Below are 13,897 nucleotides of genomic sequence, written 5' to 3'. Positions count from 1 at the left end.
TCTGTTTATATGAGGATTCGATGGTCTAAGTGAGCAGTTCCTGGTCAGAAAAAGCTTGCAAAGTGAACGTGACCGTGCTGATTAATGTCTGTCTCTGGTAGGGCTGTGTTTAAATGCTCCACAGATGCCGTCAGGTAGCTCATTGTGCGCGCAGCCCTTTAAAACAAACAGTAGCTCTCCTTGCGACTGAACTGAATGGGTTCTTCAAGTGCTCGATGTTGCTATTCATCTTGGCTTGCATTTGATCAAGAGTCCTTAGGCTACCCAAGGCAGTAGAACAATAGAGGCGTAAAGAAGTCTTCGGGCCCCCGTTGGACAGAGGGCCATTGTCTGCCATCCTCCTGCTGTTGATGTGTGGTGTGCTTTGGTGCATCGGACAGGACGGTGGAGTGGAAGGAGATCTATTGGTGCTGGATCTTCACGGCCCCTCTGTTTGAAAAAAGAGCCTGTGTTCGGCGAGCTCAACGCTCGTATTCTTCATGTCGGCTGGCATGCGTGGAGAGCCTCGCCAGTAACATGAGAGCTTTGCAGGACGTACAAAATCAGGGGGTTTGTGAAGAGGGGCATTCATTATTTCTTCCGACTCAAAAAGAAACACTTTGTTATGATGTGAAAACATGATAGGCATGCAATGGCCAATTTCGACAATTACACTGTAAACACGTACACCCATGCTTTTCTAGTTTTATTATTTTAAAATTTTATTTTATATAAAATAAAATATAAAAATATATATATTTTTTTAATTCTATTTTTTAAGAATTAATAGGACTAGCTTTTAAAAACATCCCATAGGAATGAATTGGACATGGTAGAAAGTAGTCAACATTGATCGCAAATTAAGATGTCGGCTGTAATATTGCAAAGCTTTTTTCATGTTCCATATATATATATATATATATATATATATATATATATATATATATATATATATATATATATATATATATATATATATATATATATATATATATATATATATATATATATATATATATATATATATAATTTTACAAATAAAATATTTTTGTTCTATATGTATGTATATATGTATGTACAAATATATGTATATAAAAATAACAAAAACAATGTATATTATTATTATTATTATTATTATTTGTGTTTCTTAAAGGAACAATTGATATGTCCTTTTTGAAAGATACCTTATTTGTATATATTGTATAAAAAACTATTTTATTTTATGTATTTTATTATTATTTTATTATTATTATTTGACCCTTCACTAAACTCTGCTTTATTACTATATTTTACTTTTTCACTTTTATTTTATTTTATTATTTGAACCTTCACTAAACTCTTCTCTAAACTGCTTCATTTTAGTTTTAATTTATTAGGGTTAATTAGATGCTATATTTATTTTTTTATTTATATATATTTATTTTTAATATTAGTTTTAGTAAATTAGGTGCTATTTATTTATTTATTAATTTTATATTTATTCTTATCCAAGTATTCTGATCTTCCATTGGTTGTTAGTGAATAAGATGCTGGGTTTTGTGATGAAATAGCAGTCATTAAAGCTCTTTGCTGTGATTTGACTTGCGATGGTGAATTCGCTCAATTACACTGTAAACTTATCTAGCATTTTCTTGTTTTGTTAGTCTGTGAATGCGGTGCAGGATGGTGCGAGATTACCGTATGCATGCTGGCCTGCTATACATAGAGCTAGTTCACTGCCGAGCCGTACGGGAAGCGGGTAGCCATGGTGATATTTACCTCAGCTCCATGCTTGACTGCGGCGCTCTCAGATAAGGTCCTGTTGGAATCGTTTCTGGCCAATCTGGCTCCTGCCAGAGTGCAACGCGTTCCCTGGACCTCATTTGTGCACCTGTATGAGGAAAATCATAGTGATTACATTCTTCAAATGGCCGAAGAGTGATTGACCTGTTATAAGTGCCATACAGTCGGGCGACCTGCTCATACATTAAAAATGACATTTAAGAGATTACATTGGAGAAGTTGTAGTCTTTGTAATGTGCTGCAGTGAATATGTTTAATGGAGGAAACTCTTGAGTGATGTGACACCATTAGCCTGATAAAAAATGATTTGTATTGAGTTCATTTTCTCTGAGAGCATTTTTGCTTGCATTTGACTGCACTAAGAATAAATTGACCCCTCACTAAAGTCCGTACCCTTTGGTTTCTACTGCCAACCCAGACAGGCTTTACAGAACTTCCTATAGCAATGCACTGGCTATTTCAAATATTTTATTTTGTTTTGTTTTTTAAAACTAAACTCTGTATTTTATTGTAAGGGTAAATTATTTTAGTTAGATATTTTATTTTTTACCTTATTTTATTTTAAGAAATAAAGCTAAACTGTTTTTATTATAAGGGTATTTGTAAATTATTTTAATGAGGTAGGTGGGGTTTATTTTATTTAAAAAATATTTATGGATTAATTGACCCTGCATTAATCAATAATTAATTGACCCTTCATAAATTATCAATTTTTCTTTAAATCTAGCAGTTATTTGTTTAAAACTGCAGAAACTTATGCAAATCATAAACCAAGCAAATGCTTCTCGCAGTTATTTGGACAAGAAAGCCTTCTTTGAAAGTGAATACATTCACTATGAGAGCATTAGTGCTATATTTATATAAATTAAAAAATAATAATAATAAACCTTATACAAGTATTTGTATATTGTATAAAAAAACTATTTATTTTATTTTATTATTTTTTTATTTTTTTATTAATTTGACCCTTCACTAAACTCTGCTTATATTTTATTTTATTTTATAAATTATTTGAACCTTCACTAAACTCTAAAAATTTATTTCATTTAAAAAAAAAAAAGTAATTTATTTTTAATATAAATTTTTTTTTTTATTATTTTAATTTTATTTTATTGTATTAATTTATTTATTAGGTATTTGTAATTTAGGGGTAAATTCATTAATCAATAATTAATTGACCCTTCATAAATTATCAATTTTTCTTTAAATCTAGCAGTTATTTGTTTAAAACTGCAGAAACTTATGCAAATCATAAACCAAGCAAATGCTTCTCGCAGTTATTTGGACAAGAAAGCCTTCTTTGAAAGTGAATACATTCACTATGAGAGCATTAGTGCTATATTTATATAAATTAAAAAATAATAATAATAAACCTTATACAAGTATTTGTATATTGTATAAAAAAACTATTTATTTTATTTTATTATTTTTTTATTTTTTTATTAATTTGACCCTTCACTAAACTCTGCTTATATTTTATTTTATTTTATAAATTATTTGAACCTTCACTAAACTCTAAAAATTTATTTCATTTAAAAAAAAAAAAGTAATTTATTTTTAATATAAATTTTTTTTTTTATTATTTTAATTTTATTTTATTGTATTAATTTATTTATTAGGTATTTGTAATTTAGGGGTAAATTAGGCAATTGATTGATTTATACATATTCCTACATACTGTGTTTATTATTACTATCCAAGCATTTGTTGGTGACTAGTGAATAAGAGGCTTCTGCAGTGAAAGAGCGTGCACTGAACTGTTTAGTGAGTTGGGTCTGTGTTGTTTGTCTTGCATCATGAGCGTGTCGTGTGCTCACTGTGTCCTTCACTCCCTATGGACTAGAAAAACAGTCCCCCCTGTAACTAGATGCTTGCTACAGAAAAATCCCAGGCCGCAGCCGACTACAAACGGTAAACTACTTTGTGCTGAAGAGCATGAGCGCATTTATTTATTTATTCATTTATTTTTGGCTGCTTAGTTTTGCACAGGACACACACACACACACACACTATCCCAGGCTGTTTTCTGTTGAGTCAGGGAAGCCATCTGCCACACAGCGATAATGGCCCGCCAGGGACGCTCGGCCTGGTATAACCAGAGATGAATTAAAACACGAGAAAATAGCGAATGCTTGGCTCCGCTCGAGTCCTACCACGTTTTACAGTGTCTGTCATCACCCGCCCCCACTGATGTCAGCAGATGCCCGTAAAAAAGTCTGAAATGTGCATTTTATGTGTTTCTCACCAGGACTGCGGGAAAATTTGATATGCAATATTGTGTTTTGATACAATCGTGCTTATAAAAAGCCAAGCCGGGTGAGGAAGATTTAACATTTCGTGACAGCTGGTCGTAGGAAATGCATAGGATTATTACAGCGGAAAATACCACGTCATAAATGATGCATTTTTACGAGGATTAGAAAACACTTGGGAGATGAACAGGGCAAAAAATGGAAAAAGCGAGAGGCGGTGAAGAATTATTAGGCTTTATAACATGTCGAGCAGTGTGTTGCGATCATGAAACGAGGTAACTTGTCAGTCAACGTAAGGCATAAATCAATCCTGAGACAACAACAGCTTTGTTTAGTCTCCGGCCTTTTATGTCTTCTGTTGTTCATGCGAAGTTTGTCAGGTTTTGTGAACTAGGACAAAGTTGATGCAGGTGGGCTTCGAAAGTCTGGAGGGACAGAGAGTCTAATAGGTTCTTTTTTATCTCCCTGGATCTCTCCATTGGAAAGGAGACTTTGTTTGGGTATTGCTTAGGGTTAGTGTGCCTCTATGTTCCTTCCGTTAATTAGGTTTAAATTTGTGATTTGAAAGAAATGATAGCTATGCCTTTCTGTATGGTGTCATCTTGCTTTCCAGATCACAAATATATTAGTATTTATTTTATTTTAGTATCATCGATATACTAATATAGTTTTTAGTAATATTTTGAATTAAAATAACCAGTTACAGTATTTTTATACAATTTCAAGTTTTAGCAATCTTGTTGTGTATCATTTGCCATTTTTTATGGTTTTCATTTGCTTAAATAAGTCTATATAGATTTTATTAATGATTATTTTAGGTTAAGGTTTAGTTATGTCAGCGGTTCTCAATTCCAGTCCTTGCGTCCCCAACGCTCTGCACATTTTGTATGTTTCTCTTATCGCTTCAGACGTTTGTTCTATTCGAACGTAAGTGCATCACAGGATATCGCCATGATTCCAGTTCGAAGCGAACTAATGTTCCATTCAAAGTGCATTGAAGTGCGCGAGACATGAATTTAAATTGTATATATTTACAGAGGTATATTATGTCACACTCGTCTGTGTGTGAAGAAGCTGCGGAGCGCAAATCCGTGAATGAATGTTCCGAAGTGAAATAAACTTCAACGGATTTATAAAAATTACCCCGTTCAAAAGTTTACATACCCTTGAATCTTAATACTGTGTGTTGCTTTCTGGATGATCTACGACTGTCTTTCTGTTAAGTGATAGTTGTTCACGAGTCCCTCGTTGGTCCTGAGCAGTTCAACTGCCTGCTGTTCTTCAGAAAAATCCCCCAGCTCCTGCACATTCTTTGGTTTTTCAACATTTTCTGCATATTTGAACCCTTTCCAACAGTGACTGTATGATTTTGAGATTCATCATTTCACATGGAGGACAATTGGGGGACTCATACATAACTGTTACATAAGGTGAAAACATTTACTGATGCTCAAGAAGGCAACACAATGCATTAAGGGCTGGGGGGTGTAAACTTTAATTGAATGATCAGGGTAAATAGTACTTATTTTGTCTTCTGGGAAACAATTAAGTATTTATGTAGCTTCTTAAGTGCAGTAGCAAATGAAAAAAATATGATCTTTAAACAAAATAAGAAAAATTTACATATCGTCATCCTATTCAAAAGTTTACACCCTCTGGCTCTGAATGCATTGTGTTGCCTTCTTGAGCTTCAGTAAATGTTTCCACCGTTTGTAATAGCTGTGTACGAGTCCCTCAATTGCCCTCAGTTTGAAAAGATGGATCTCAAAGTCATACAGTCACTGTTGGAAAGGTTTCAAATATGCAGAGGATGCTGGAAAACCAAAGAATGTGCACGAGCTGGAGGATTTTTCTGAAGAACAGCAGGCAGTTGGACTGCTCAGGACCAACGAGGGACTCGTGAACAACTATCACAACACAGAAAGATATCGTGGATCATCCAGGAAACAACACAGATTATTAAGATTTAAGGGTATGTAAACTTTTGAACAGGGCCATTTTTTTATTAATTCAGTTATTATTTTGTCTTGTGGAGTATATATATAAACATCTGTTATGTGAAATAGCTTATTCAGGGGAGTACTAAATAAAAATAACATACAATTTTCATGATCCCTCTTATTTTGTTAAAATTATTAACATATTTGCATATTCTGCAAGGGGTATGTTATCTTATGAACACAGCTGTGTTATTTTATCTGAAGTAATAGAACCGTTTTACAATTGTAGTTTCAGTAGTTTTAGTTAGCTATAATAACCCTCATTCTGAAAAGTTTGTTTTTTCCAGTTCTGTGGCTTGCCATGTCCCAGAACTCAAGAATTAGTATGGCTTTGAAATGTATTGATCAAGCTGCAAAGGTTTTTGCAGCAGCACTTAAGCGGAAAGCACACGTTCCCTGGGTTTGCAGCACTTACCGTCTGGAGGTCGGCCCTTTGCGTGCACACGCACCAGTCATGATGAGATGTTTCGTTTGTTGATGATGTCAACGTGCAGCGTAACCCCTCAACAAATTGGCTTTGGGCCAAGGTGACAGAGATGCATGATTGGTAAATTGATGAAGTAAAGCGCAGGTCAGGGAGGATAATGGAAGAGAGGAAAACTCGGCGGCCGGAGCAGAGGGTTGATGACGGGGTCTTTTCCATTAACTCAGGGGTTTTGGGAGCGATGCAGGGTTAACTCGTCTCTCTGGAACTCGCCTCATACATCGGGCCGGATCACTCCGTCTGCCTGTTTGACACCGCATCTCAACTCAATAAAAGTTGAGCAAAGAAAACCAAGTGAAGCAAAGTCTCTAAACTTCCTCTGCTATTAATCTTAACTTGAGTCGGAATGTTGTGACTTTTTTCTTGTTTATTTTACAGGCTTTTTTGACCAGCTTCGTTCTCCCTCTCCTTCATGCCGAGTAATCAGCAAATCGTTCCATCTTATTTAGCTGGCGCTTTTTATGAATACAGTACGCTTTTGTGCCTCAGTGCACAAATTCCTTGTTTTTCATTGTGCACTGTAAATGCTATAAATGCATTTAGAGTAAATGTGCAACCCTGGTTTTATTTTATTTTTTGCTTGTTTAAGCTTGAATTGCTAGAAAATGACACTTAATTTGGAGTAAATGTACAACCCTGGTATTTTATTATTTTATTGTAGTTTATATTTCATTTTTAATTGTATTTATATTTATCATTTTTATTTTTGAATTGCTAGAAAATGACAGCTTAATTAGAGTAAATTTGAATCAGTATTTAATTTTAATTTTATTTAATTTTATTATTTATTTTTATTTTATGAATTGGCCAATTAGTGTTAATAGTTAATTGCTAGAAAATGACAGCTTAATTTGGAGTAAATTTGCATCACTTTAATTATGTTTTTATTGTCTTATTTTATTTATTATTTTGATGGTTTTATTTTATGAATTGGCTGTTTAAGGTTAATTGTGAATTGCTAGAAAACGACAGCTTAATTTGGAGTAAATACACGTCATTTTTATCTTATTTTCATTTATTGTATTTTAGTTTATTATTTTATTTTATAAATAAGCAGTTTAAGAATTGTGAATTGCTATAAAATTACTTAATTTGAAGTAAATGTACATCCATTGTATTTGTTATTTTAATTTTATTTTTTAAATGTTATTTAATGAAAATAACAAAATCAGACAACTATTTTAAACTGGATTTAGACATGTCCTAAATATTTTTATCAGGAATGCAAAAATTTACAAATCTCATATAAAATAAATGCTAAATAAATTGACTTCTGAAATATTTAATTAGACCTCCAGAGGTTGATCCAAATATAAAAACACTCCGCAATTACGCTGTTTGATGAAGCCATTTAATCTTTCTAATATTTTTGGCCTAGGTTTAAATCTAATGTTATGTGTAATTTAATTTAATGTGTAATTAGAACCTTGTAATTTCAGCCATGCAGAAAACGGAGAGGAAATCGCAAAAACCAACTGTTAAGCGGAAACCTGATATAGACACACACAAGTGTCATTTACATATTTTAATTACAGTTATTCAAATTTAGATTAGGGTAGAATATTAGTTTTTTTTATCGTGAATAGAACGTAATCAGTAAATTGGTATGAAGTAAAATTTAATTTGTAACAATATATGACCCATTAAATCCAGGGTTTATGAAGTAATTGGCTCTGCTTTTCCTAATTTATTTAGTATTTTCTCTTTGATTTGCTGTGTTTTAAGGTGCTTTCGCACTTGAGTATTTGTCTTTTTGATTCACTCGGTCTGTTCATTTGGTCGGTGTGATAGCAGCTGTTGATAGAAGCTGTTTTGAGTCATATAGTCTATTCTCAGTCGTATGTATTTTGTCTTCACAGGCGGCGGGTCTTTCTCCCGGTGAGACGCAGACTCCGAGTCTCCTGTTGGCTCCTGGAGTGAGATGGGGCCAGACCCCCATCAACCAGTCCACCCCGTGGGAGACCGACGAGCCTCCCACCAAGCAGCACAGAGAGAGCGACACCTCAGGTACGTCAAGCACCTGTCTGCATCTCTTCCTTCATACAGATCAGTACAACAGGCAGGAAACAGTAGGTTTGCCTCGGATGAGTTGCTCATGTTGTTGTATTCCTCATTTGAAAGTCACTTTGGATGAAAACTGCAGCTATATGTATAAATGAATTCATAAACAGGGTTTTAAAACAAATCGTCAACATCTCCTTTTAAAATAAAATAAAAATGTGATATTTACACTGGTAATTTACACTGGGGGGTTGGTAAGAAATTTTAGTTTTAAAATGTCAATTTATTGGCTAAAAAATACAGTAAAAAATAGTAATATTGTGAAATACAACTCAAAATACAATTTAAAATGATTTTCTATTTATTCCTGTGATGCAAATCAGAATTTTCAGCATCATTACTCCAGTCTTCAGTGTGATCGCTCAGAAATCATTCAAATTGGTTATAATTATCATTATTATTGAAACAATTTTTTTTGCAATATTTTAAATTTGCAATATTTTTTTCTACTGCTACTACTAATTATTATTATTGTTATTATTATTATTAATGTTTCCGGTAAATAAATAATTACAAGTAGGCGCTAAGCAATAAAATGCTGTGTGGACAAGTCATATCTATTAATGTATTGTGTGTGTGTGTGTGTATGTATATATATATATATATATGTTTGTATTATTTATTTTTATTATTTTATTTAATATGTATTTTATTTTATTAATTGGCTGTTTGAAGTTAATTGTGAATTGCTAGAAAATGACAGCTTAATTTGGAGTAAATTTGCATCACTTTTTATTGTTTTCATTTGTTGTGTAATATTATTTTTTTAGCATTTTGTTTTTGAATACTCTATTTAAGATTAATTGTAATAATTAATTTGAAGTAAATTTGCATCTTTTATTTTATTGTATTATTTTATTATTAATATATAAATATATTATGTATTTTATATTTATGTTTATTTTATATTTGAATTGTGTATTTTATACACGTCATTATCCAAAGTGACTTACAAATAAGGCGCATCACTTTTACGTCTCAATTTTTAGTTTTTGGTTGCAAATTGTTCAGTTGCATGTGGAGGTGTGTCTTCAGACAGAATGGAATGCGCTCTTGACCAATCAGCATGGACTCTGAGACTCAACTGGTCTCAGATTCATGAAATGACCATATTGACAGAAACCTAGTTATGACATTTACATGGAGTCATTTGTGTTGACTTTAGATAATGCTTTGAAATTCATCATGCCGCAGCATCAAACACATGAAAATGGAGGCAGTAATGAGGGGCCGACCAAAGTAATGCACGTTACACGGACGTTTCCTCGCATCAGATCTGAATGATCTGTTAATAAAGACTGTCTGCTGGCCTTAGCCTCTCCTGAGTGATTATACGTGGGAAATTGGACATCGCTGTTGAGGAGGACCGTTGCGTGTGTTTTGTACGGGCTTCTCTCAAGCCCCCCGGGGCCTCCACAGGGGCCTCCCGCTGAGGCGTTTTAGCAGGAACCGAAGTCTCGCAGAGGGAGGGAGCGTTAGCATTGTGTTGCACGCTACAGGGTCCCGCTTCCGGCACCTTCCCCCGAAACACAAAGTGAGATGTCACTCAACTTCCCCTCGTTCGACAGCGCTCGGTGTAATATGACATATCTGGAGCCCAGATCTGCGTCCCATTAGCTCAGAAACAAAAAAGCTACATAACGACTCTGCAGGCATTAATCAGTCATGACGGTTAGCAGTGCATGGTGAGGAAGTCATTTCGGAAAAAAAAAACTTTTCTCAAACTTTCACAAAGGCTCGGCTCTGGCATGACGTCGATTTGCACTTTAATTTAAATTAATCAAAAAAAGACCCTTGTAATAATCAGCGGTTGATTTAACTTGAGAAAAAAGAGATCTAGACTTTTCCGAACGGACAAAGCGCTCTTATGAAACAACTATTTTATCCCTGTGCGCATTGTAATTATATGAGCAATCAACGCTAGGATCCATACTGCTAATTTCATTAGCTTTTCAGCGCTGAAGCCAGGACTATAATTGAGTTTCATTCTTATTTATTTATTTCTTTAATAATCTAATGATAGATTTTTCGTCAAAAGACTTGATTGCAGTGCACAAATCTGCAGAAAACGCTTAAATGCTCTGGGAATTACGTTTTTGGTTAATAGCACTTTTGTGTCTAATAGACTAGGAAATATTGGGCTTTCTTTTGTTAGCATGTCCGTGGCGGTTGAAATTGAGTGCAGCTATCCTTTAGTTTGTTCTGAATTATGCACGCACCTCATTCAGGCTGTGGTGAATCTGTTCCCGCTAGTATATTTCCGTCTCTTCAGACTATAGTGCGGTGAAGGCCAATGTCATGATTAATGTTTTTTAATCTTTTCCCCGCCTGGTGTATTTTGTTTTATGGACCATCATTGTTGAGGAGCTATTTTTGCAGCAGAGGAGGAAGGGCACGGGGCCACAAGAGCACATATTCATGAGATAAATCTGCCATCTTGCATTGTGAGTAAACTGTATGGCGATATGGTTTCGATCCTGTGTCCTTATGCTCAAAAGACTAAATCTGGGACTTCATCATTTACTCATCATGATTTCATTGCAAACCCATACATGCTTTCCGTGGAGCACAAAAGAAGATATTTTGAAGAATTTGTCAGTGTTTTTTTGACTATACAATGAAAGCCAGTGGGGTCCGGGTTTGTTCTTCTGAATATCTTCTGTTTTGCAGAAGAAAATCAGTTTTGGAAGGACACGAGGGTGAAGTTCAGTTAGCGTTCACAATGTCATTTTTAACTGCCAGCCTAAATAAACTTTCTGTCATACTTAAATATGGGTGAGTAAAGAGGCCAATTAGAGGTTTGGCAGGTTGGAAGAGGGCTGCATCATCCAAAATTGGACAGTGAGCCCTAAATACCTCAAAATATAACTTTTCTTCATCTTTTAATAATTTTAGGTAAATGCATTGAAAAGAATGGTGTAGGAGTTACTTAGAAACAGTTTTCACTTAGAAATTCTTAGTAAATTTCACAAATAATTACAAAGAAATGGCAAGTATCACGTTGAAAGCAATGTGTTTTAGAGTTAAAAAAAAACACAAATCTTTGTAATATCTTCAGATGACAAAGTAGATGCCTGACAAACGTTGTTGTTGTTGTGATCATAGATTTATGGATGGGATTACACGCAATACACAGAGTTTTTCCCTCACCATTGTAACGCGCTGCTTTCGTAAGGATCCATGGAAACGTTTCAGCTTTTATTTTCCTTTTTCGCCCTGAAGACGATATCACAGGTTCATCAAGTTCGCCGAAATTATCCATCCTCAATCGCTTTTAGTCAGCTTTGACGAAACTCAGCTAGCACAACTTTTCAAAGTGAAAGTAGCCTTGTCACCTGACCTGAATACAGCGCGCTGATTCGCTAAAATGGACTTGTCGGCTTCTGTTCAAAAACAACAAGGGCGCTTGTTGGCTTCTGCAGTAAAACGTGAACTTGCGATGCCTTGAAAGTGGACAATACAGGTTTTTTTGACAAAATGTGTTTAGGGTTCAAATCGTGCTATACGTGGAGAATAATGTGCGGTAATCAGCTCTTTTTTTTAAAGTGGCGTTTATTGGTTTTTGCAAATGAACTCTTCATATGTATACATGTATACACATATCAATCAGTATAGTGAGAGGTATTTGTTGCCTGTGCCAATATTTGTTTATTTTCCAGAAACTGTGTAAACAAATCCCAAATTTTATGGTAGTCCTTCAGTTTGCCCTTTATACTGTAGGTTATTCTTTCCGATACAATATAATGTGCCAAATCTTTCAACCAGTTGTCAATGGGTGGACCTTCTGTGTTCACTGATTAAATTTCTAGTCCAGCATTAGGGTGTTTAAGCATTTGAGTTCTTGAAAATTAACATATAGCGAGACCACGGATCCACGGATTTTGTCACAAGGATATAAAGGAAAGGCAAGGGTTTGCGGTAAGGGTTTGAGGTAAACATCCTTTGACCGATGAGAATTTCAAACAGGTCCAGGTTTACAGAAATCCGATTGGCTGTATTCCCACTTGATTTCAGACTGACCTGACTCTTTCCACGTACTCGAAACGGATTGTACACTTTCATATAAATCAAACACTCCACCAGAGGAGGTTTCTGTAGCGTGTAAGCACCCGTAGGATCTGCTATCATAACTCTGTCTGTCTTTGAAATTATAGTGATAGTGTGGAGATGAATATAAACAGTAAGAGGAAGTTTTTGCTTCTTGCGTACACTCATGTGTTGTAACCTTGGTGCATTACTGCATTGGCGAATGACTCTGATGTGACCCTCAAAAGATGAATAATGCATAAAGAAATAAATATTTTCCAGTGGATGCCCTTGTCACAGCGGAAAATGGAGTTGTTATGAGTAAATCCCACATCCAGAACCAAACCCTAGTTCTGGGTTGACTCAAACATCGACACCACTAGGTCACTGCTGGAAAATGAGAAAATCTGAGAAGAGTCAAACCTCCATGTGCCTCTGAAGAATTTACATCACATCATGAGACCACCTATTAGTTAGTGTACTTCAACTGTACTCTCTTCTTTAAAAAATGGAACAATATTGACGAATCAATTTTTTGATGCTGTTTTAAGTGTCAATGTCTGCTAAGAGCTTCTACTGTACTTCTGAATAGCAATAGCAAATAGCAAACCTTGGTTCACTACTGTCAGTTTACCTACGAATTACTCAAAAACATGGAAAGTGGTAATGGATTAACGTCAACAATATATCAAAATTGACCCTATTTACTTTATTAATACACTACTATTCCAAAATTAGGGTTATTCATTTTTTTATGTTCACCAAGGCTGAATTTATTTGATCACAAATACAGAAAAAAACAGCAATATTGTAAAAATATTATTACAGTTTAAAATAACTGTCAAATGATTCGTCATGATTAATCACATCCAAATTAAAAGTTTTTGTTTACATAATATATGTGTGTACTGTTTATATTTATTATAAATAAATACACACATAAAGTATATATTTTGAAAAAATTTATATATATGTATATATTTATATTCATATAGTTTATATATATATATGTGTGTGTGTGTGTATAATTTATAAACATTTAATATATAAACATTTTTTTTCTGAAATATTTACATGCATTGTTTGTACTTATATATACATAATAAATATACACAGTACACAAACATATATATTATGTAAACAAAACTTTTATTTTGGGTTTTGATTAATCGTTTTATAGCACTATTTAAAATGTTATTTATTCCTGTGATGCAAAGCTGCATTTTCAGCATCATTATTATTAGTGTCACATTATCCTTCAGAAATCATTTTAATATGATGATTTACTGCTCAAGAAACATTATTTATTATTA

At 34.0% G+C, this 13,897-nt stretch overlaps 1 protein-coding gene across 1 annotated transcript in view; it reads left to right on the top strand.

The window, feature by feature from the left end:
* Positions 1–13,897, top strand: part of LOC306880345 (kelch-like protein 29) — a 265,920-nt gene that overhangs the window by 130,477 nt on the left and 121,546 nt on the right. The window contains exon 4 of the mRNA XM_079433828.1: positions 8,357–8,504. Coding sequence (XP_079289954.1) covers positions 8,357–8,504 — 148 coding nt within the window. The remainder of the gene's footprint in view (positions 1–8,356; positions 8,505–13,897) is intronic.

This window comes from Barbus barbus, assembly GCF_936440315.1.
Source record: "Barbus barbus genome assembly, chromosome: 14".
Classification (NCBI taxonomy): domain Eukaryota; kingdom Metazoa; phylum Chordata; class Actinopteri; order Cypriniformes; family Cyprinidae; genus Barbus; species Barbus barbus.
The sequence above is the reverse complement of the archived record's forward strand: the minus strand, read 5'-3'. Positions and strand labels throughout refer to the sequence as shown.